The sequence below is a fragment of the Ctenopharyngodon idella genome, chromosome 9 (genome assembly GCF_019924925.1).
Source record: "Ctenopharyngodon idella isolate HZGC_01 chromosome 9, HZGC01, whole genome shotgun sequence".
NCBI lineage: Eukaryota > Metazoa > Chordata > Actinopteri > Cypriniformes > Xenocyprididae > Ctenopharyngodon > Ctenopharyngodon idella.
In genome coordinates this window covers 12079698-12105010 of record NC_067228.1, presented here as the reverse complement: position 1 = coordinate 12105010, position 25313 = coordinate 12079698, and the positions used below count along the sequence as shown (strand labels likewise).

Sequence of the window (25313 nt, the reverse complement as noted above, 5' to 3'; positions counted from 1 at the left end):
CTCGAGGAAGAAAGACACCCTTAAAGTCACCATGAAATCAAAATCGACAATTCTTATTTTTTTATGGTGTACTGCAGTATTTATTATAAATGATTTATCTGTACACATCATTTATATAATAATTAAAAAATAACTTCCCCTCCCTCTTGCAGAAGCACCTCTTCTCATTTCTGATGACATGTTTGGCGCGAGGGCGGGACAACCTGTCACTCACATGACATCACAGTAATAACAAGCCACAATGATCCAACGATCCAATCAATTCCTGATGGACAAAATCAAGTCCCGTCCTACATATTTTCTCATTCAAGAAGCTGTTTCACTCAGATATACATCACAAGAAAAGACTATTGCAACTTCCAATTCATGCTGACTTTAAGATACACATAGCCTACACAGAGCATGCTGCACTAACCTTTCCAGAGCAGGTCTTACAGTTCACTTGAAAAGGACAGCCAGGTGTTTTTAAAGCATATGGAGTGTCAGGTTTGCTGGTTCACAGACTTCACAGGTTTTATGTTGTGCTATGAAATAGACAATAAAAATAACTAAAGGTTCTCCCAACTTCCAGTGGAAGCAGATGTTGAAAGGCCTGCAAATGATGTGAACAATGTTCTTCAGTTTCAGCTGATCATTCTTCAAAAAAAGAAAGGAGATAATATGGATTTTGTGTAAACTGATTAAGTGGAATAGCAATTTTTTTTTAATTTTTTTTTTTTTATGTGTGGTGCAGCTGGCTAATGTATCCAAGTTAGTATTATGACTGAAGGAAGGAACAAATAAATAAATAGTCTATTTTTTGAAAGCATATTTCCTCTTTTTTATCTTCACAGTTCACTTTTGTAAAATTTTGGGAGCCTGTTTGAAGTTTGAAGTTTAAAGTATAGGCTAATTTAGGTTTTCACAAACACTTAAGAAATGATGGGACTGTAGGAAACAAACATTTATGTTGAAGCATTGTTGGAGGTGATAATTGTGTCCTCCTGCACATCTCACTCCTGTTTGTGGATTGTTAATCATAGAGGTGTCAGTGTTGATTATCAAAATATAAGTAATGACAGGCAGTCTAGCTATTACACAAAATTGTCCTTTCAGTTGTTAACTTCACTGTCAAAAAAAAAAAAAAAAAAAAACGCAGTAGAAACCTTTAGTGGCGAGGTGTCATTAATCAAGAGCGCTGGACGGAGGAAGAGGGGGGTGAGAAGGTGAGATGAGATTTGGTGCTCAGGGCTTATTTTCAGCCTCCATCCTTGAAGCAAAGAATTAATCAAAAGAAAAATATCTCTCACTCGTGTCAGATTCTCACAGTGTAGCTCACCTCCAAAGTGTCTGGCATTTTCATTTTGTTGCATCAGCATCTATACTGGCCTTTGAATAATGTGTACATATTTTGGTAAAAATCTTCCAGAAGAGATCTTATTGAAAAATGATTTATCACGGTACACATCAACTGAAATCATATTTATAGTACTCCTCGTCCCACTGCCATACAAACTGTTTGCTTGTGATAACATTTCTGTTTCCCACGAGTGAAGAACGCAACACCTGTACTAAATACTCCCCCATGTAGATGAACTGAAACTATCAATGGCCCGAGGCCTGGTTGTTTGATCCAAAATCATTAAATTAAGCACAGCATGAGCTCTCTTTACTGCCAGTTTCTGTGAGCTTAAAGGAAATAGTTGACCCAAAAATGAAAATTCTGTCATCATTTATCTACCTCATGTTATTCCAAACCTGTATGACTTTATTTTTTTTTTCTGTGGAACACAAAGGGAGATGTTTAGCAGAATATCTGCCGCTCTCTTGTATACTAAGTCCAGCAAAGACAGTACAGCAGCCTTGTATACAAGTATGCAAACAGTAAATTCAACTATTTACTGAAAATCTTGCTTAACAGCTATGGTCACTATTCGATATTATTGTACAGAAAATGTATCTGCTATAAAAAAGACAGTGATGCTCAAAGTTTTGAAAGATACAAAAAATGACAAACTTTTTGTCTTTGGGTGTAGAATTTCTTTTCTTTTCACTTTTTTAGACCTATGCTTTTTCCTTTAAAATACCGATAAAATTTGGAAATTTAAAAAACAACTATAAACAACAAGCAGCAATGTAGGTAATTTTATTTGTAGCTAAAGCATATATGTGAAGTCAAAAAGTCAAGACATCCACAGAAGTTACATTCCTATTGTCTACATAAATGTTCTTGTTCTCATATCCTGAACTTCTAACAAGTCAGTTTTTAAAGAATTACACTTTTTAAATAATTGCACTTAAAGGTGCAATAAGCAGTGTCTGAGAAACACTGTTGATATTTGAAATCAACCAAAACAAACACACCCCTTCCTTCATTGTTCCGGCCCCAAAATGCACAAACACGCAAAATAATGCTTCGTGAAAAATGAAGCGAAGATGATGAATGAACGACAACAAATAACAAAAAATGAACATATAGTACTCAAGAGTATATACAAGCAAGAGATATACAAGCCAGAGTACATACAAGCTAGACAAACAATGACACTCAAAACTGTCCTGTTACTATAGCTACAACAACAGCATAACTTGGTTCTGTAAAACATAGCAAAACAAATGTCACTCCCATATGGAGCAGAGACAATGCAACCTTGTGTCCTTTTTCAGGCCTTCCTGCTTATGTCTCTCCAACGCTGGAAAGCTTCTAATATGAACGCGGGTCCTAAAGCTCTTGCCTGATCATAACCCTTCTATTTCTAGTGATATTCTTCTTGACCTTTTCTCTTTTGTAATGTCTCTCAGCCATCTCTCTTTCTACAGTCTTTCTTCAAATCTCCCTCTTGCTCACTCTCTCTCCTCCCCCATCATGAGTGTATACGTCCCCTACTGCTGATTGGCTACAAGTGTGTTGTGCTGCTTGGTCCGATCCACTTTCAGCAGCGTTTCTTAGAAATCACTTACTGCACCTTTAACTAATAACATTTTTATGAAGTTCTTATAATTTAAATTAAACTTCTTAACTTCTTTCTTAAGAAGGTTTTGAATCTGGCCCCCCAAGAATATATAAATATATGAGAGACCAATTAATTTCACTTTTTTTTGTAAACAGTTATCACTTGGCATTCATATTCAAATCCTGTCTAATAATACCAATGACTTTCCTTTCCTTCACCTGAATACCATCACATTCTCCTGAGCTGATGTTTGTGCCAACAATCAGCTTCCAATACAAGGAGTACAGAATTTTCTTCCATGTATATTCAAATGTTACCTCTTTTTTCAGGAAAAAAAAAAAAAAAAGAATAAGAATGTAAAATATTGAAATATATTTCATAATACTCTTCTTGTCTGTTTCTGTTTGCGGCGAGCTCTGTCAGCTACTTCACTGCTCGAGCAAACAGGATTGAGGCATCATGTGAGCCTGTAAGTGTTTGTTATATGATGTGTATAAACAGCTATCTATTGTGTCTCATATGAAATACTCTTTCTTGCTCTCATCCATGGCGTCCTGCAGGGCTGGGTCTCCACGAAGAGCAGCGTCTGCTGTCTCGGCAAACTCTGTGCCCTTGGCCTCATTGGTATGATATGTGCCCTTGTGCTGGTACATGTATCGCAGAATGACGGCCAGGAGGAGGAGCAGGACCAGAAACACCGCAGCAATGACAGCTGAGAGAGAGAGAGAGAGAGAGAGAGAGAGAGAGAGAGAGATGTTATATTTGAAGATAACCTGTGGGCAGCAGCTATAAGGTTAGACTGAACTCAGAACAGTTTAATCTGTTTATTTAAGGACATTCACTGGAATATACTGCTGTATGGATTTTTATTAGTGATTGACACAGATACGTTTTTTTTTTTTTTTTTTTTTTTAAGGAATATTCTGGGTTCATTACCACATTTAACGTTACACAAGAAATAAGTTATAAAATTAGGAAATATTTTTTTTGTGGTACTAGCCAACATTATGCCACAAATGCAGTTGATTGAGCTTAATTTTTACTGAACCTGGAATATTTTTCTGATTCAGTAGCTGATGCCCACCCATTTTGGAGGTGACACTATAGGTGGAATGACTACTTTTGTTTATCAGCATCTGCATGTGCCCAGTTTGCCGATTATGTTAAAATTGCCAAATATTGGCTGATTATTGCTATTGCTGACTAGTTTTCAAGTTTTTTTAAATTTTTTTTTTATTGTGATTAATTGGACTTCTCGACTCATTTTTAAGCTGCTGATTTTAAGCTGGTAATTTAAAAGAGAAACATGTTCAACATCATTATATAGGTGTGAGGACAGGGAAATCAGTGTAAATTTCAGGTGTAAATTTCGCTAATGAAAATATTGACAGACTTAACCACTGAAAGCAAAACTTCAGAATGTCCTGCCTGTAGAGAACAGCAGTAATTCACACAGGACAAACAAACTAATATGCACAATGAAATACACAAATTTTATCCTGATATGCAAGACCAGTTATCTGAAAAAGGTTTTGAGTGTACGTATCATTAGAACCCTGCTGAGGTTTTACTGACTCCAATTACTTCTGTGCATGAGAACAAACCCATACACTGATTATTCATGTGTAAATGAGCTAAAGTGAGACCACTGTGGTCTTTTTTTTTTTTTTTGCTCAGCCACAGATCTTTGGAGGCCAGGAAACATCTTGTGCACAAATTACCTCTAATTTGTACAGAAATCCTCCAAGCCTCTCTGACCATCATCAAAGTGCTTTTCTCAAAATGTTCTCATAACTACACCTCTGACAGCCGTGCATTCTGATTAAATAAATTTTTTTTTTTTTTTTGCAAGTAACACATTGATAATATTTCATTATGGTATAGGAGATATTTTATCAGTGCCTAGTTTTGTTTGGCAAGCTCATAAATGCGTTAAATGGACTGGATATTCAGAAATGAAAATTTATGTTTTCCCCTGCCTGCTGCCTTTCATATCACAGCTCAGAATAGCTGTTAGAGAAAGGTTTGGACTGTGCGTGTTCCTGTTGTGCCATCTACCACATCATTTTTCTGTGCCTTCAAAGTAATTAGTCACATGACATCTCCATATTAGGTGCTTTTAGTTAGATTTGCTCAAAACAATTGTGCCCAGAACTAAACGTACATAAGCCTAAGTAGACACAGAAACAACTGGCACCAATAGTCGATCTACTTAAGCCTAGGATGCTTTTGGGAAACGCAGCCCTGACTTTTTTAAGTTACAGGAAAGAAAGTAATTTTTAAGGGTCAAAGCAGGTAGAAATAGTGACTTAAGGCAAAAGCTGCACATTTTTACAGTGTTGGTGAATTGAGGGCATATTGGATATTTGAAAGTTTGTGAGCTGTTACAACACTTACCCCCAACTATGGCTTCAAAGTATGATCCCCCTAAAGACAAAAAGGAAATATTTAAAAATCGGTTATTGTACATGATAAAACAGAATAGTCATATCACATATCCCCTTGTCAGTTTTGAATTTTTAATGGTTTCACTCATACATTTAGGTAAGAATTTCTAATAGAAGTAGATATCATGACTAAACAGAGTAAGGCAATAAAGTATGAAGAAACTGTCCTTAAACGTGCCAGTTCTAGTACTGCTACTGTCATGCTGATTTTAAGTGTAAATACATGTCATTAAAGTTTAGTGCTCTGTTGGATCTTTTCTCTATGGCTAGAGTTCTGAAACATTTTCAAGATAAATGTTTTTTTAGGAGTGCTGCAGTGCAGCCACATACTGTATCTCTACAACAAAATCCGACCACGCCTCACTGATCCCTCGCCAAACACGTACTGTTGACTTTCTTCCTGTGTTGTAATAACACACGTGAATCTTTCATGATGCTTTGTTTTTATAGACAGCTGTCTCCCCCGCTGTATTGTAGCGAGACTCATTCTCTCCATCACCATGGGGACAAAAAGCTCGTTAAAGAAAGTGATTGAAGATAATCATGAATTATTGCAAAGGCAACATCTGCTGCCTTGACTTGACTTTCACTGAAGGACAGACAAATCAAAGATGTTGCTTTCAAAATGGAGATGGATCTAGTGAGACCCCAAAACTATTTTTAAACAGAAAGGATAATGCATGTTTGACCAAGCAGATGCCCCCAAAACATGAACAATTAAGCTCCCTCATTAGTGTCTAATAACCTGTTGCATTGTGATTAAAAGCTCATTGTGATTTGGTGTTTACAGCGTGACTATATTTGGAGTAATTAAGGAGACATAGAACATTCACATTTGGGTAATGTGAAGGGCATGAAGGTGTGTTTAAAGGTATAACCACCACTCATGTGATCTTTAATGTTACCTTATATGACTTCAGTGATTAGTTGTCCTTTAGAAATGGAGGAGTAATATAAAAAAAAATTAAATAAAAATAAAAATGACAACCTCACAGAGGCTCTGAGCCAGTGAATTATTTATAAATCAATCAAGTGCTTCCAGCTCTACCAAACCGCTTTTCAGAAAAACAAGGAAGACTGGATGAAATATATCTCTCTAATAGAGCAGGGGCTGGTCTTGGTTTCACAAAGTACTACACACTTTTACTGTGAGTCATCATCATTTTAACACCCAGATGTGTGACCTCAAAACTATTCTTAGCTATGGAAATTCACCCTATTTATTTTCTAAATGCATGTTATTCATCTTATTTTGTATGATTCATTAATGCATACATTTAATTTTTGACACATTTTTATTGACCTCACAATTTTTTATTAGAATATCATAAAAAAAAATTCCAGTCATCCACTCCAATTTTCTGCAATCAATTCCAGCCAAACCCTCCCCTTTCTTACAATCAACTGCAAGCTCACATTCAGATCTGCCTCCATCTATTCAACAACCAAGACTGAATCAAGACCACACCCTATATATACATATATTTTATTTTTCAATAATCCGTTTCATTCAGATGTGTCACAATTTGGAACTGTCAACTGTAATGGTGCATTCCTTATTTTTCTTTATTAAAAAGTTTTACAAATAAATGTAATGGTAGTATTTTTTAAAAAAATCTTTAAAATCATATATACTAATGGAGACTACAGTTGTATATGTAAACAAATAAAAGCAGTTTTTGTACATGGAACGGGCCGTCTAATGCAGGTTGTGATTGAGGTCACATGACCAGTTGAATATTATACGCTTTATCTTAGCAACCCCACTGTTAGTGTGGCATTGGTAACTGAAAGTTTTCTTTTGTAATTCTACATCCACACCACTAGGTGTCAATATAAGCCTAAGACAACTGTGATATTATCCAATGAGCAAAAAATGAGTGCACCTTTAAAGAAACGGCAGTTACTAGTCGTTTTTTTCCCTATTGTGGTGTATATAAAAATGTAGAACTGTAGGACTTAATTTCGTACTCTGGAATTGATTGGATCATAGGAAGATGGAAATGCAGATCTGAATGCCAGTTTGCAGTCATTTGTGGGAGATATTTAGAGAACAGATGTTGTTTCGAGGGGGAGGAGAGGTTAATGTTTTTGATTAAAGATTTCGAGGGCATTTGAATTTAAAAAATAAACGTGCACGCATAAATCATTTATAATAAACACTGTGACATTCTGTGACTTTAACAGTGCTAAAATGTCCTATGGTTTTAGCTGGTAGAGAAGTTAGGAAAGTTGGATCATTCAAAAGGAGCATGAAGGACACAGTTGTTTTTATATCTCACAGGTCACATTTTCATTTCTATTCAGTGAACAGAGAGGCAAACTGTTGAAATCTATTTAGGACTTGAAGCTGAAGTGTGGAATTTCTGCACCGCTAGCTTTACCGAACCAAATTGCAAAAATAATGATCGCTTTCAAATAGAAAATCTTGCTACAAACTCACCGCTGGCTGAGCCAAACGGAGTGATGTTTTGACAATGACACAAAACAGAGGTGTTGCACATATGGGAACATCAACCAACACATGGCTTACTCTGCATTAAATTGGGATAGTAGAAAGTATTTTAATTATACTCTTCACTGTTAAATCTAGCACATGAAGTGTAAAGTGTGGGATGGGGAATCTTGAAATTTCAGGCTAATATATACTTATCTTCTCATTCTACAGCTGAAATACTTGGTATAGTGGATGTTAAGCCCGTTATAAAAGATCTTTCTAAGTCACACTCAGCGTAGAGCCATAACACCCCAGGACGGATTAAATCTCTGCTAAATTTGCCATGCAAACACGAGGGAGCCTGTCTCGCCTAGAGGCGTCCCCTCGTTAGCCTCGTTAGTGAAATCCGCCAGCCGCTGTGACATGGAGGAGGACATCTGTGCTGCGTGGCCAGATCTGAAGAACAGCTTCTTTCTTTTTTTCACAGCCTGCCATGAAACCCGATGGGTTGGACCTGAAAGATGATGAGGGCCAAAGGCATTCCACCCTCTCTCTCACTTCTGCCACACAGACCCAGGGCAGAGCAAACCCAGCAGCAAGACATTTGCTTTCATCACCTTCCCAGAAGTGGAGCTAATCTTGCCCAAAGCCGGCTTTTGAAGCGCACTGGTAATTGTCTCCCGATAGGATGGGCAGCAAAACCAGCAGCCAGAATGAATTCCAGTCCCTTCAGTTCTTGGGTGGGAAACGCATTAAGCTGATAATTTTCCAGCTTGAATTAATGCAAATTTCTCATTGTTGCTATGCCCAGTGCCCAAACTGTAAATCTGTCCAAATTTCAGCAAACTGGAGAACTACCAAAGCAATGGCATTTAGCTTTGATCGGAACATTTTATTCATGGGGACAACCAATGATCTGGCTCTCATCCGTTAGCCTCATACACATTGGATAACTAGGTAAGCAGCCTTAAATGTCTACTTTTAAGGTATGGTCATATTAGGCACACATAAGGCGTGAAATTTTGTGTGCAAAATCAGGTGCACACAAAAGTCACTTTCATATGAAGCAGCATGACTGGATTTTTCCTGTGAAATTTCACTGAACAGTATTTTTTTTTATTGTTTTAGAATTTTATCAGATCTTGAAGTCATCAGTTAATTTGCCTAACAGCAGGCAGAAGACACCCAAACTACTGTTTCCTCTTGTAATTTGCAAGCAGAACTTTGCATGCTGAGTTTGATACCGCCGCTCCCTTTGATTTCACTAAGGTAAAGTGTACCACAAAAGGCCCATCACCTCTCTGGGTGTACACTAGCCAAGCTCTATAGTAGATTGTCAAAACCGCAGGAACGGAGGTCCTTGTCTCATCTTTGAGGTGATGAAGTGTCAGGGCAGGCCTTCATGTTTCATGTAGAGAATTAACAGCTCCTTCGATGTCTGTCAGGAAAGCACTCAACTGTGGCCAACTGCCTGTGCCAAAATGAGAGTGAAAACAGCCACTAAACGCGTGACTAAACTCTCTCTTCTTTCCTCTCACTCTTTGTCTCTCTAGAACCTCTCAGATGATGTCTGTTGTTTATTATTCATCATCCTTTTAAAAGAGCAGCTTAAAAATGGACAGACGCAGAAAACTGGAAGTTCATCTCATTCAGGCAATCAGTCTCTCTAACATTTTTTGTTTGGTATTGATGGCAAACAAAGATCAAGCAGGGTTGCTCAACTTAAAATTAATCTTTTAAACAAATTATTTGCCAATGGTCAGACCAACAGGCAGTCCCAGTCCAAACTTATACCACTGGTTGAGCCAATGTTGCTGTGCTGGACTGGTTGGGATGAAATGTTTTGACAGTGTTTTCTGGGAAATCAAATGGCTTTCTTACAGTTACCACTGAATATTTTAATACAAATATTGAAAATTACACACTTCAGCTTTAGACCAGCTGGTAGTAAAATGTAAGCCCAAATACTGCTCTGTGAGGGAGCATTAAATTCTAAGCAGCTTCCTCTTAGTTTTTTTTAATTGCTTTGATGCAATTTCAACAAGCAAGTGTACAATTTTCAAAACTCTTAGTACTAATATCATAACAGATCATTAAAAGTGCTCTTTTTTCCAAACATTTTTCAACAGTGCTAGTACAATACACAAAATTACAAAGTATCTTTTCACTACACAAAATAAGTGTTTCATCTATATAAATGTTTCATTCACAGTAACTGCCTTTCATAATGCTCTTGCAATCAAACTTTTGATTTGCATCTCTTCTCGTTCAGTATAATACATTTGCCTATTATTTAATCCAACTGAACTTAATGATTAATCAATGAATCATTTAGTACACCTACAGACTTCTACAGTTGTTGATTCTCTGTGTGTGTGTGTGTGTGTGCATATGTGTGTGCATGTGTGTGTGTGTACATGCGTGTGTGCGTGTGACAGACAGATTTGCAATTTGTGAACATAGAGCGGGTTAGAGTACAAAGGAGAGGAAGCAGTCAATGACTGTGTAACATCAGATTGATCAGAGACGCATCAGAAGAAGGGAGACAGATATATATATATATATATATATATATATATATAATACAGCATTTTACATTACAGTATGCCATACTGTAACTCACCCTTCATCTTTAAAGGTCAACTACAGTATAGACTCATAGTCGTATGGCACATTGAGAACATTTACTGTATTGGCAGCAAACTGTTTTAGCACACCTTATGGCCATTTCATACCTTTCATCACACCTTTTGATAACACACTGAATAGATACTATTACAAACATTATGGATTTTATGTTATGTAAGTTAGATAATGTAAGTGTATTATCTGTTTTCTAATGTGGCATCTGTAGCCTGTATTACTTTAATTATTTCAGCGACAAGGATGATTTGAAACATGTATCTTGCATTGTTTGCTATTGAATGAAATTGAAAGATCATACTGTTGTGTTTCGGTGATTAAACCAAATGTTCTCATTACATATCACAGTGATCTTGTGTTTTGAAACAATGATTATGTAGAATGAAAATATGTACAACTAGAATGAAAACATGAAATCAGGTTTTGAAAGAATGACTAGCTGCGTTACAAGTGTGATCAGTTCGGAGTTTTGAAAATGTACACCTTGTGAAAATAGTACCAAAACGAATAAAAAAAACTGTAAATAGCCCATTGCCAATGAGGACATTGACAATAGATGATAACCTGAGGGAGCTGCAGAGCAGCTTCAGCTTATAATGAACCTCTAACAAACCATACAAACGCTCAGTCCTAGTTAATCAACATATTTTAATTAGATACACTTTCAGTGGTGCAACAGTCACAGCAAGCAAGAATAAGGCCACCACATAGCTGAAAGTCTATGTAGTATCCTGTAAAAATGACTAATGGATTTCACACTGTTTTACATATTCTCTGCTCCCCAGAGAAGGTAAGAATAAGAATTCATTCCCACAGTCCTTCAGTGCAAAGGTGTTCAAGAGTCCAAAGGATGGATGGATGGATAGATCTTAAAAATTTTGAAGTTTTAAAGTACAACTGACCTGCTGTGTTCACAGTAATATATTTCATGTATTAAGCTCAGAATTTGTAGACTTGTAACCCTTTATCAGACTTGGGATTGTAAAAAGGAAATATTGATCATCACGTTACTATGTCTGCAATGCACAGATCCACATCAAGAAAGGCCTCAAAACAGCCTTGAGTGAAAGCATGTGAGCCCATCAATAAATCTCTCATTTACTGGTCAGGATCTCTTCTCAGATTCCTCTATACCACCAAGGCTATTCAGACCTTTAAATCCTCCTCTTAAACAGGTTTTACGGTAGTCATTTCTATCAGACTTGAAAGAACTAGCCACTGTATTGCTGCGCTGTATTGTTGGTGATGCGATTGCCTTGCAAGATCATATAAGAAAATTGATAACTGAGGAAGCTTGTGTAATATGAATAATTTGTACCATTTGTACTGTTTTTGCTTACCATTTATTCCAGGTAAATCTTTACATTGATCTACAATGTAAATTAAGGGGGAAAAATATTGAAAGTACTTCAGTTATGTAGTAATTTTACACCTGATGGCCATGTATAGTACTTGGATAATTTCATTTTGGGATAGAAGTGAGTTATTTATTGAGTTTGTAGGCCAGAGCTTAACTCTAGGTAGACTAGCATAAGGAGGTTAATCACATCAAGCTATTGCATTGATTTACATCATGCAACACACATGCAGCTCACTGAGCACACGGGCAGCCACCAGGACAGCACAGGTGCAAGCATATATTACACAATGGTGATTATAGCCGTAAATTCATAACCGTACTGGGCTGAGATGGTGGAGACAGAATGAGGAAACCACATGCTAGTCTCCCTCCATTCCTAAAAGAAAAATGAGACGGGGAAGGAAACAGGAGTAATTGATGTGACTAATGGAGTGAGATTTCAGCATGTCTTGTAGGAGGAGAGAGGGTGGGAAACGTGCTGAAAGCTTGTGCTGTTACATTGAAGAGAGGAGAGAGAGAAAGCTTTCAGTTATTGAGCTGGGCAGTCTCATAAGGGAATGATTTTATCCCGCCTCACCTCAACACAGCTCTGCTGACATTCTCATCTCTGTTGAGGATTATGTAACGGCAAACGATATAACACAAATAAATATATATTGATATTTTTGAGCCTCTAACCCCACTACCTAACCACTAAACACAACATCAAATATTGTATAAAGGCCGGTTCACACCAAAACGATAACTATAAAGATAACTATAACGATATCTATATTATCATCCAAACCAATGGACAATAACTCTTTGTTTATTATTAACACGCACTGCAGTTATGTTTGCCATTTTAAATGCTCAAACTCTTTAAAGTCAGATGAATTCTGATTGGCTGTCAATGTTTTTATCATTTATTGGCTGGAAAATTAGTTCTTAAAATTATTCCAACAAAATAGTTCCTCTGTGTTGTTATCTGTATAGTTGTAGTGTGGACTTACCTATTCTTGTAGAATTGGAATGATTATTAAAACCTTATACTAGTTATAGTTATCATCACCTTTGGTGTGAATTGACCTTAGTAAAGTTTGGCATCTGTAAGATTTTTTTAATGTATTTGAAAAAGTCTTTTATGCTAATCGTGTCTGCATACAGTATATTTAATCAAAAATGCAATAAAAACTGTAATATTGTTAAATATTATTCAACTTTAAATAATTGTATTTTAATATATTTTAAAATGTAATTCCTGTGATGATTAAAGCTGAATTTTCAGCATAATTACTTCAGTCTTCAGTGTCACATGATCCTTCAGAAACTGATTTGCTGCTCAAGAAACATTTCTTAACAATATCAATGTTGAAAACAGTTGTGCTGCTTAATATTTTTGTGGAAACTGAGAGATGTCTGTTTGTCCATAGACAGCTACGCATCGACCACTTTGACACTTCAAAAAGTTCATAAAGAGATCGCAAAACTAATCCAATGAATCGAGTGGTTTAATCCAAATGTTCTGAAGAGACTCGATCGCTTCATTTTTAGGATGAATAAATTTGATTTAGGCTCTCAGATTTCATCAAAAAGATTTTCATTTGTGTTCCAAAGATGAATGAAAGTCTTATGAGTTTGGAACGACATGAGGGTGAGTAATAAATGACAGAGTTTTCATTTTGGGGTGAACTAACCCTTTGACATATGCGTCCATCTACTAATCCACCCAACAACAGTTTAAATTTGGTGTTTATTGGTGCAGTGTGCACTAACTTATGAAAGAGTGTTGGATTGAAAGAGGATCCACCCCAACAGCTGTGCAACTAAAAACACGAGGAGCTCGCTCTTCCACACCATTTCACAGTTACACACCTCTTTTTACTTCTCTAACACCCTCGCTTCCTAACCAAAATCTTTGAAAAACGCTGTCTGTAAGTGGTCAGTAACAATAATTTATATCTTAGATTGACATCAATAGATTTGAAATGGCAGTTACAGTTTTTCGGTTGGTATTTTTACTCTGGTCATAACAGGTCACTTGGCTTTGTCAGCGTCTCAAAACTTTTGACTCTTTAGACCCTTACGTAAGCTGGTGTGAATTGCCCTTGAGAAACTGTAAGCACAAAGCGAATCCAACATATTCCTTTGAGCGGCAACACAATGAATCCGAATGGCCTCTGCTGCCTAGATGGCTTCATTCATCATCTGGATATGTCTCACAATGCCATGTGCCATAATCAAAGCAGCATAATTATTATTATGATATTCATTTCTATAGACAGCACTTGCCCTTAAGAAGGTCAGTCTATCATCTTTGGGACCAGGACATCTAATCTTTGCAAGCGGTGAAAGTGTGAGAAATAGATTGAGAATCGGAGAAAAATATGTAAGAGAAGGAAATTGCATATGACCCCCAGGTCACTCGGCCACAGATACAGTTATTCAGTGGCCCAGAAATCAGATTGTGGTGCTGAGGGGGAGGAAAAATCAAATTGAGAAAGAGGACTGGAGGCGACACAGTGCACGTCTATGAAGATAAGAGGAATGTGGAAATATCCACAGGGACCTAAACCTGAGTATACAGAAAGGGTTTTAAAGTTTTCATACTTTCCTTTGCAAGTTTATAAGTATACACACATGACATTACCGTCTTCATCCACCTGTCCTGCAGGTAAAGGATTAGCCCTGTTTCACACCGCAAGAATCAGCAGCGCATATGTGAAGCAGAAGCATGACTGCAACTGCACCTACCTGCACCTACATTGCTGCTTTTTTCAGATTGTTTTATCATACTTCCTTTTAAAGTGTTTTTATGCCTCTCCTCTGTATTATTAGCAGTTATGTTAAAAGTTTTTAATGAAAAACCACTGTAAAAAATACACATTCAAGCCAAAAATATACTTCCCTTGTCTGCGTTCCGCTCCGCCATCAGCATAGTCCGCTGATGTCTGCGTACACTGTGCAGCCACATTTTTGCACGCCGCATGTGCAAGTGATTCAGTGCTCAAAAACAAAAGGTCCACTAAGTAGTGCACATGCACCGAACACGTCTATCAGCTCATTTTTGCGCTAAACTGAGCGGAACGTGGAAAATATGTAGTTTGAGGACTTCTATCTGTTGGTTGTTAAATTGGATGGAGGCAGATCTGAATGTCAGGTTGCAGATTATTGTTAAAAAAAAAAAAAAAAAAAAAAAAAAGGGACGGGGTTTAGCCAGACTAAATGATTGGAAATATCTGGTCTACACTGTAAAAAAATATTTTTATTATTTTTTCTTTTGTCAAATCAACTTAGATAATTAATGTAGTTCAGATGATATTTTGCATTTCTGTTGATTAAAGCCAATTGTACTGTATTGACTTAAATTTGTAATTTCAATGAACTCAAAATTTTAAGGCAACCAGGTAACACTCTTTGAAGTTAAACCAACAATTCTTTTTTACAGTGTACATCTCCATGGATAAGTCTGTCATTTCACAAAATTTAGTTTTTGGAAGAAAAAAAGGGATGGTCAACAATCAAATTGGCTTGTCTGCTCATGACACATATTCTCCCAAAAAGCAAAAAGAAAAAGAAGTCCTTGACAGTCTATCACATTTCTGTCAGTTTCAACACATCTTGAAAAGTTTGTGTCAGATTCAAACGTATTAACGGACAATCACATACGTCACGGTGTCTATCCCCAATACAATAGACACTGAGAGTCTATCAGCAGCTTTCTAACATCTTTCTGCTGCTGTGAGGTTCATCATGACCACAACATTGAGTTCAAGCTAACTTGTTTATGGTTTATGGGGCTAGACGTGAGATTCTGAATATGGTACACACACACTCTCAGTCCTGTGGGAGCCTCAGTTAAAGAGCTCTTCGCTTTTCCCTTCTCTGTGCTTTTCTGCAACTGATTTCCTCAAACAATCTGGTGTTTCTCTCTGCCTCTTTCTTTCCTTCATGGCCTGAGGTCGCATCTGCCTGGGAATTGAGGCTGAAGTGGTAAGCGTTCCTATCTCACCCAACCATATGTCACACATCTTGCCTCGAAAGAATACCTCTCCCTCTCTCCTCTCTCTGCACTCTCAGATTCCCTCATTCAAGCTGAGAGTCAGTGATTCTCTGAGAGAAAAAGCCTTTTCAATGAGTTTACTAATGGGCATGTGCTCTCATGAGCCAGTCAAGTGACTGCAGGCCCACTGAGGTTGATTATAGACAGCTGGTCGAGAACAGCGCCTGGTTTTGTCAGTAATAATATATAAGGCATCCGCTGTTGATTCTCCAACATTCCTCTGGAGGGACATATATAGCTGTGTGAATCACATACAAGAAACTGCTAAATATTGCTGCAAAGATACAAACTGTTTTTTAAGCTGGATATCATTCCTAATGCTGATCAGTGTCTAATGATGCAGTGCTCGTTTGACAGACTCATAATTTAACTGAAGACAGCAGCTACATTTGCTAACTGCATTACATCAGTGTTTTATTTAAAGAAAAGCAAAATATTGTAGCTGAACTAAAATTGTTTGACAGCTTTTTAATCATGTTTCTCAAATGACTCTAAATTTGTTTATTCAAAGTGTTCATATAAGCAGACTCATATATTGCATCTTTATTTAAAGGAACACTCCACTTTTTTTAAAAATAGGCTCATTTTTCAACTCCCCTAGAGTTAAACAGTTGAGTTTTACCGTTTTCGAATCCATTCAGCCGATCTTCGGGTCTGGCGGTACCACTTTTAGCATAGCTTAGCATAGTTCATTGAATCTGATTAGACCGTTAGCATCTCGCTCAAAAATGACCAAAGAGTTTCGATATTTTTCCTATTTAAAACTTGACTCTTCTGTAGTTACATCGTGTACTAAGACCGAAGGAAAATTAAAAGTTGCGATTTTCTAGGCTGATATGACTAGGAACTATACTGTCATTCCGGAGTAATGATCAAGGAACTTTGCTGCCGTACCATGGGTGCAGCAGGCGCAATGATATTGCGCAGTGTCTCTTACAAATGTCTCCATGGTTGCAAGGCACGCTCCCTGTGCAAGCAGGGGGTCACAGGCGCTGCGTAATATCATTACTATTTTCAAAAAAAGTGGAGTGTTCCTTTAAGAAACATCTTTTTTGTAGTGGTCTTAGAGATGCATTTTAAAAATTATATATATATATATATATATATATATATATATATATATATTATTGTCAGTAGAAACAAAACAATAAATTTAAACATAATTTTAAAAAATTGTCATTTTTAACAAGTTGCAAACAAAGATCAGTCATCTAAATTATCCAATTATAAAAAAATTACTTGCATTCCAGAATCATAAAATCAATTGCTAAAATTATTGTTAAAATAAAATTATAATTAATTATTATTATTATTATTATTATTAATTGATTAAAAATGTACACCATAACCATCCTGGCACCAACTGATGTAAGGTAAAAAAAAACAAAAAAAAAAAAACAGAAAAAACACAGTTCATTACTACTTCAGTAACCCCTGCTGGTCCATTAAGGCCACAAACACAGATGTGCAGACTGCCCTTCATTTAACAGTTCCCAATTAAAATCAATGTCAAGATAAAGTGTCAATGCAAGGTGAATGCACTTGCAGCTGTTGTACTGTGGCGAGATAAAGACCAACAAGCGTTTTGTTTGCAATTTTTTCCATCGCATACTGGGGGACTTGGATGTGAGGGTTTTCAGAACAGAAGATAAATCAACATTTTGGCTTGCTGTTTTGTTCCTCTGAGGAACACATACACACACTCACTCAGCATTTGTCCTGTAGCTGGAAAACATCTACAACCCCTCTGGTTTCAACTTTGTTTCATCCTCCTCCAAAAACAAAGCAGAGTCTTGTCCTATTTCCCTTATTTATTCTCTCTCTTCTCTCGGCTTAGCTTCTTCCCTCAAATGTTTCGATCTACAGTATCTTCCCTGTTTGAGATCTATTTAATTATCTCTCCTTCAAAATAAAACACAATGTAAAAACTTAACATGTCACATCAAGAAGTCATCAATTAGTACTCCTCCATCTTCAGGGACACAGAGAGTCGGCTTATGCCCCATTGCCAACACACAACAGGTGCTGGCCTGCTGGGTTCTTTGAAAATTGATCCAAAGCCTCTGATCTAAAATATAACCTTGCAACTTGTCACAGTTTCTGATCTGTGGCAAGACTTAATCACAATGCACACAGCAGCTTTTAGAATGACAAAAAAGCAAAACTGAAAAGTATATAATAAAATGGGGAAGATGACAAACAGCATTGTCATTATATTGAGCACAAACATTTTTCTTGAGACTCATGAATCCCTTTTCCATTAGTCACTGGTTTGTTTGTTTGTTTTTCAGTTAGTTTTGGAGTACAATAAAAACTTTTTTTAGTTATTTTGAGTCCCAGTCTTCATTATTTTAACAGGCTGCACACAAACATCAAATGATCAAATCAAATGAAAGGAAGATGCTGAGTGAAAGTACATTTCAAGTGCCATAAGACATCTTTGTATTAGTTTCAATATGAAATATCAATTAAAATATCACAACATACAGAATACTTCCGGAAACATCAGAATATATGAATAATCAATGTTTGAAATGCCATCTTAAAAATGTATAAAGATCAATGGTATAATGAATGTCAGGAAATGTCAGCCCTAAACCTTGTTGCCTTGTTGAATCTTGAAAATAAAAAATCCCAAATTTAGTTTGCAAAGTATTATTAGATATGAAAAAGTGGGGGGCTACATACTGTATGTTGAAATAAATATATGTATTTTAAAACATTTTAATGGACTACAAATTTTCTGATACTCTTTAATCTGTTTTGATGGATATTTTAATCTTTCTAACAATATTGAAATATTAGAAATATTTCAATCAGTGTATTCCACACATAGGCATAATTACTTAACATTAATGATGAAATTATGTTTTGTTTTTGTAATTCAAATTCCAGCTCATTCATATATTTAAATTTTGTCCAACCCTGTTTTGAACATTATTCATATGGATCATGATATACAATGTGGTTTTCAATTTCTCTTTGTATGTTTGACTTGATACCTTTGTAGCATCAAGTATTAATAGTTACTAACAGGTCTTTTTATGTAAATTATTTAGCCTCATTATAGATTGCACCTCATTCACAAAACTTGCCAGATCATAGTAATCTGCTGCAACCCCCATTACTCAGAACTGGCCTGTAAGATTGGAAATTTCACCGTGCAAACGGCACTCAACTCTAATTTTTGCGGCGTGTATTCACCATTTCCTGATTTGCATAATTCCCTTAGGAGATAAAACCATGTAAACAGCATGTGTAAATAAAGGACGCTATCAGCTGGTACAATTCATTCATGGTGAATTATCCCCGAAGTGTACTAATACTTATTTCTGTTGATTATCAAGAGCCTTGCTGTATTTTGACTCTCATGTGCTTGTTATGCTGTCGGCTATGTTTTCACAGCTGGTTGTTTCTGATCTAGTAAACATATTCCATATCTCAAATTCAGAGCTATGACACCGCCATCACCCACTGTCAAACAGATCTCTGCCAGTTGTTAGAAACAGTTTGGGGAACAACCAAAAGTCAACAAATTGGTTTGATGTTTCAGTTGTTCCAAGTTACTTTCTTGTGATACAGCACATACTATTTATATTCAGATATTGTACAAGACAGGCAGAAATACATACCATATGCAGTATTTATTTATATACTGTTCAAAAGTTTGGGGTCAGTAAGATTTTTTTAAAGAAACTAATACATACCTTTACTCATCAAAGACACAATAAATTGACCAAAAGTGACAGTAAAGACAATGTTATAAAATATTTCTCGTGCAAATAAATATTCTTTAGAATGTTCTATTAATCAAAGAATCCTGAAAAAAAAAATTTATCACAGTTTCCACAAAAATATTAACTGCTTTCAACAATGATAATAAGAAATGTTTCTTGAGCACCAAATCAGCATATTAGAATGACCATGTGACACTGAAAACTGGAGTAATGACTGCTTTACCACCACAGGAATAAATTACATTTAAAATATATAAAAATAGAAATATACGACTACACACACAAATGTGTATACCACATATGTGCTTGCATTTCATTGCCAACATACACAAACCACAAGTCCTAATTTCAGTTCCACATGGTGTGTGAAATTCAGAGCAGTCTGCTGATCTAAATGCCACCAATCCACATCCAAACACACCCACTTAATAACGTTTCACTCTGTTGTCAAAGCTTGTGCTGACGCTCATTCAGTATAGTGCACAAAACTACAGAATACTTACGAACAGATGTGTCGTTCTTTGCAGTAGAGTTTACGCTAAGTGCTGTGGAGTTGGCCATTACAGACATGTGAAGGAATATTTGGCAGTCAGATTGAGGGGGACAGCTGTGGGAGAGTGTTCTCAGGGATGATGAGATGTCTGTAGAAAGAGAAAGAGAGGGCAATTGCTTCACTCCAGTGTGCTCTCAGTTAAACAGTGGGAGGAAATAGCAGGAGAGGTTTGTTTCTGGTTTCTGGTTTGAGATAAAGCACATAAATCCCAATCTAAATCCCAATTTGAATACTGAATAATATTTGCACTTGGTTTTCTAATGTTAACCATTATTTACATAAGCCACGCTGCATGTTTACATTTTCATTAAGACATTGTTTTGAAAAAAAAAAAACAAGTGACGTGAAAAGTGACGTGACATGTGGCCAAGTATGGTGTCCCATATTCAGAATTTGTGCTCTGCATTTCACCCATCCAAGTGCACACACACACACCGTGAACACACACCCAGAGCAGTGGGCAGCCCTTTTTGCTGCAGTGCCTGGGGAGAGATTGGGGGTTAGGTGCTTTGCTCAAGGGCACCTCAGATGTGGGTAATGAGAGTGGAAGAGAGTGCTGTTCATTCATTCCCCCCACCTACATTTCCTTCCGGTACCGAGACTTGAACTCATGACCTTCGGGTTACAAGTCCAAAAAACTGCCCTAAAAACTGCCTTAAAAAACTGCATGTTTATTAAAGAGATAGTTCACCCAAAAATAAAAATGTGACTATCTTCTTTCAGACAAACACAACTGGAGTTTTATTAAAATATATTCTTGCTCTTCCAAGCTTGATAATGGTAGTGAAGGGGGTGTGAGATTTTTGCCCTAAAAAGTGCATCCATCCATCATAAAAGTAATCCATACGACTCCAGGGGGTTAATAAGGCCTTCCGATTGGTTTTTGTAAGAAAAATATCCATATTTAAAACTTTATAAAAGAGTAATTATGATTTATGCCAAAAGAGTATCCTCTGATGCGGAATATTGTAAGCTTAGACGCCTTTCGTGGTTCAAACAAATAGGGCTGTGCATCAAACTCAAGCACCTACTCTTATATCGAAATCCTCCGACATTTCTCTTTAAAAATTCTTGCTTTAAGCTTCTAATTCGTGACCGGTGTTTTGTGTTGCTCTATCCTCTGCGCTTCCGTTTTTGTCATTGTGTCATGCGTTGGGTCAGAGGTTACTCTTTCACCGTAAATCGATGTGTACAGCCGTCTGCCAGCAGCTAGTTATTATAGTTTTAAATATGGATATTTTTCTTACAAAACCCATCGCTTCGCTTCAGAAGGCCTTTATTAACCCCTGGAGCCGTTTGGATTTTTGGGGCTTCAAAATCGCACACCCCCTTTACTACCATTATAAAGCTTGGAAGAGCAAGGATGTTTTTTAATATAACTCCGATTGTGTTCGTCTGAAAGAAGATAGTCATATATACATAGGATGGCTTAAGGATGAGTAGATCATGGGATAATTTTCATTTTTGGGTGAACTATCCCTTTATGTTTTCCTTTAGCTCATACACACAATGTAGGCGATTTCAGGTAAAATGTCCCCGTAATTAAACAAAACCTAACCCCCACACACAATGTTTTTTTGCTATTAGACTATATAAAGAGAATGTGACCTGTTGGCAGCAAGATGCCACATCCCCAGCCAGTAAAATTTAAAAGAAAAAAATATTACTTTTATTCAGCAACGATGCATGAAATTGACAGTAAAAACATTTATAATGTTACAAAAGATTTTTGTTTCAAAGAAATGCTGTTCTTTTGAACTTTTGATTAATCAAAAAAATACAGATTTTTTTTATGGTGTCCACAAAAAAATATTAGATTGATGATAATAATAAGAAATGTTTCTTGAGCACCAGATAATTTTTTTTCAGAATGATTTCTGAAGGATCATGTGACAGTACATCATTGTTTCACCTGTTATTCTCCTGTTTATTACTGTGAAGCTGCTTTGAAATAATCTGTATTGTATTAAACACTATATAAATAAAAGTGACTTGACTTAACTTGAACTTGACTTGACTTGACAGAAGACTGGAGTAATGGCTGCTGAAAATTCAACTATTGTAATCACAGGAATAAATAAACGCAGCCATGATGAGCATAAGAGACTTCTTTCAAAAATATTAAAAAGTCTTACAGACCCCAAATTACGAAGTCAGTGTTGATACCCAGCTGTCAGCCCTAACATACGTTTAGGTACTATAGACAGAGATTCTGTCAGCTGTAGATCTGATATGTTGTAAACATTATAGTGCCTTGTGACACATTCGATTAAACCCTCTGGCTCTTATTTAGCCTTTGTTGACCTTTCTGGCAGTTAATAAACAAAGAAAAAGGCAGTTAAAGGCCTTATCGCTCACAGTGAAACAAAGGAAACCCATACAGTATTTTCTTCTCTTTCCACCGCGTGTCCACACCCTGTCCTTCCTTCCTGAAACGCAGCAAAGGACTTCTATTTACATATCAATTTATTATACACTGGCATTCTTGTGTTTTTAGTTTGTAATTTTGCAGTATAAGAATGCTAGAAACTTTTTGCAGTTTGGATGATCTCATTTTTACAAGATTTGACAAGGCTACTAATTTATAACCTTGTTTGACTCCATGAAGTTGTGTCAATGTTTATGCCTGCGGCTTAATTGAGAGCTCTCATAAATGTTATATGTGATGATGGGAAACAAATTCTCACTTTCACTCTCTAATTTAAGAACACTGTTTTTTTACTTCCCTCATCATGACTCAGTGCTAGAATAAAGCAATTTTTAGCTTGTTTTCATTTTAGCGCTTCATTATTTAAAGACAGCAGTGTTAATGTCAGCTGTGTTTAATTATACGATTTATGTACAAGCATAACTGGCTTTTACTATTTACACTTTCACACAAGCCTAAGGCAACAGGACATACTAGTCCCTGCATGAGTAGCAAAGCAATTTAAATCTAACTGTTTAAAGATCATTTGCCTATTTTTTCAATGTTAGTCTCTAATTATATGTATTGACAGAAAAAAAAAAGTTTCTTTTTTTGCAAAACGATGCTGTTGGACTGTGAGGATAGTGAGGAAAAAGCAGCCAGCCACAAGTTTACAACAAGGAATGAATTCAAGGCCAATTAAAAGCATCCCAAATGGCACCTCGTGAAATTGGTTGACAGAATGACCACAATGTGTGCAGAATCTAAGCAAAAGGTGGCAACTTTGAAGTGACTAACAAATAAGTTTTGATAGTTTAGATTTTTGGTAATAATACAGAATCCAGAGCCTACAGAATAGAGAGCCATATTGTACAAAATATTGTGTAAAAGAGGATATTCTGATCAATGTTTTTTGTCCATACAATAGAAATCAGTGGGCATCAATGTTGTTTTCAATGTTGTATCTTCTGTTGTTTTAGAAAAGAAAGTCATTCAGGTTTAGATTTACATGAGGGTGAGTGAATTATGACATAATTTTCATTTTTGTATGAATACCCTATAAGATAAACATAATTCAAAGATTTGATTGTGAAAGGGTCAAATATTAATAAATTAGTTAAAAAAACATCACTATCGTGAGATATAATTCTCTGTGTGTTTGGAGTATAATGGAATACGTGTGCAGCTTAAAATAGCAGGGCAGATGTCACTCACGACTGTTTGCGGTTATTTGCTGACCTGGCATGTTTCATCTCTGTCACTTAACACCTTTAAGCTACCACAACCCTTTCGAGGACCAGACACTCTTTTAGATATGAAGGAAAGCCACAGTTTTATATAGAAATGTAACACTTTGTTCTGACCATGGGAGAAAAGCTGGGCAGATGTAAATAGCAGAAATACTTTTGGACAGTACTTGTCACCATCTAAAAAAAGTCTTTACTCATTTAACACTTTATCTAAAATTAATTAGCAACTTACCACATTTTAAATCTTACATTTAAATCTGCAAAGCAGTACGTTTCATGACAGCATGCTTTACTTTAAATACAGAAGTGAAGTCTAACTCACCAACTTTTCCTCAACAGTTCTGCAACAGTTCTCCCACAGCCTGCAAGCTGTTCTCCTATCCTTTTTCTTGGAACAGAAATACTTCCTCTACTCAGGCTGAGTTGTTCTTTTCACTTTCTAACAGGATGAGAATAATATTATGAATCATAGCAGGGGTCTCTTTTTTTTTAAAGACCTGTTAAATTTAAATGTATAGCATGTGAACTTTCTCTTTCAGCCCTCTCCACCCTCAACATACTGCTTTACTAATGGTTTCTTGTGTTTAACCAATGGCTGGGCAGGCTCCTCCTCCTGAATAAGGCACAACTGAATAGACTCCTCCTCAGGAATAACACACAGCTGTTGTCGGACTGAGCTCAGGGAAGGGGAAAGACAGAGGCAATAGTTATGCAAGAGTTCAGACCAAGCGCATGGTGAAATTTTGCATTTTTTGAGAAGGGTCTGTCTGCATCCCGAAGTACTTCAAACCACGCCCTTGCAAGTTATGCCTACTACTATAAGTTATGCCTCCTGCAAAGAAACAAGCATGGATGTCACTGCCTAAACAAACTTTTCAAAAACAGCTATTTTATGTTTTATGTATGAAATGTTTGCAAAACTTATATTGCTTTCGAATCTTATGAAGTATGAAATAACAGCTATTAGTAAAACAAAATAAATTACACAATCAAATACAGACCTATGGTAATTATAGCTAAAAACCTACCCCTAACCCTAAACCTTACCCTAATCATACCCCTTCAATAAAATTAAAATTTACTGTAGAGTTTCATAATTAAATTCTTTAAAAATTTAAGAAAAAACAAACAGGATGACTTCTGGTGATCTGTGTAATATGATTTGTATGCCTTATCACTAGGTGGCGATAGTGAAGGTTAAAAAAGCAAAAGAGTGAAGGAGAAGAAAAGAGGGGAATTGATGACATCCCCAGTGGTGGGCTGCATCCGAAATAGCATAATCTTTTGAGTAAGTACTTATTTTGAATAAGTAATTACTTCACAACCAATAAAAACGTATGCTCTATATAGTCTTAGTGTGTGTAGTATGAATGTAATCTACTACATTCACTTTCTGTCATCATTATCACCTGACCTACCAGCACCAGTTACGTCGCATCACTGCCAATCACAAATCTTCTCCCGTGGCCTCATTGGACAGTAAAGTGTCCATCTCATGCATGAT

At 36.4% G+C, this 25313-nt stretch overlaps 1 protein-coding gene across 1 annotated transcript; it reads right to left on the bottom strand.

Annotated features, from left to right (window-relative positions):
- Positions 1-2109: 2109 nt before the first annotated feature.
- gypc (glycophorin C (Gerbich blood group)) lies at positions 2110-24388 on the bottom strand. Its single transcript, XM_051906219.1, has 4 exons — positions 24132-24388; positions 20103-20240; positions 5331-5360; positions 2110-3645 (listed from the first exon to the last, which is right to left on the bottom strand). Exons 2-4 carry the CDS (start codon positions 20167-20169, stop codon positions 3449-3451), a joined length of 294 nt encoding a protein of 97 aa, XP_051762179.1. The 5' UTR covers positions 20170-20240; positions 24132-24388; the 3' UTR covers positions 2110-3448.
- Between the last annotated feature and the right edge of the window lie 925 nt (positions 24389-25313).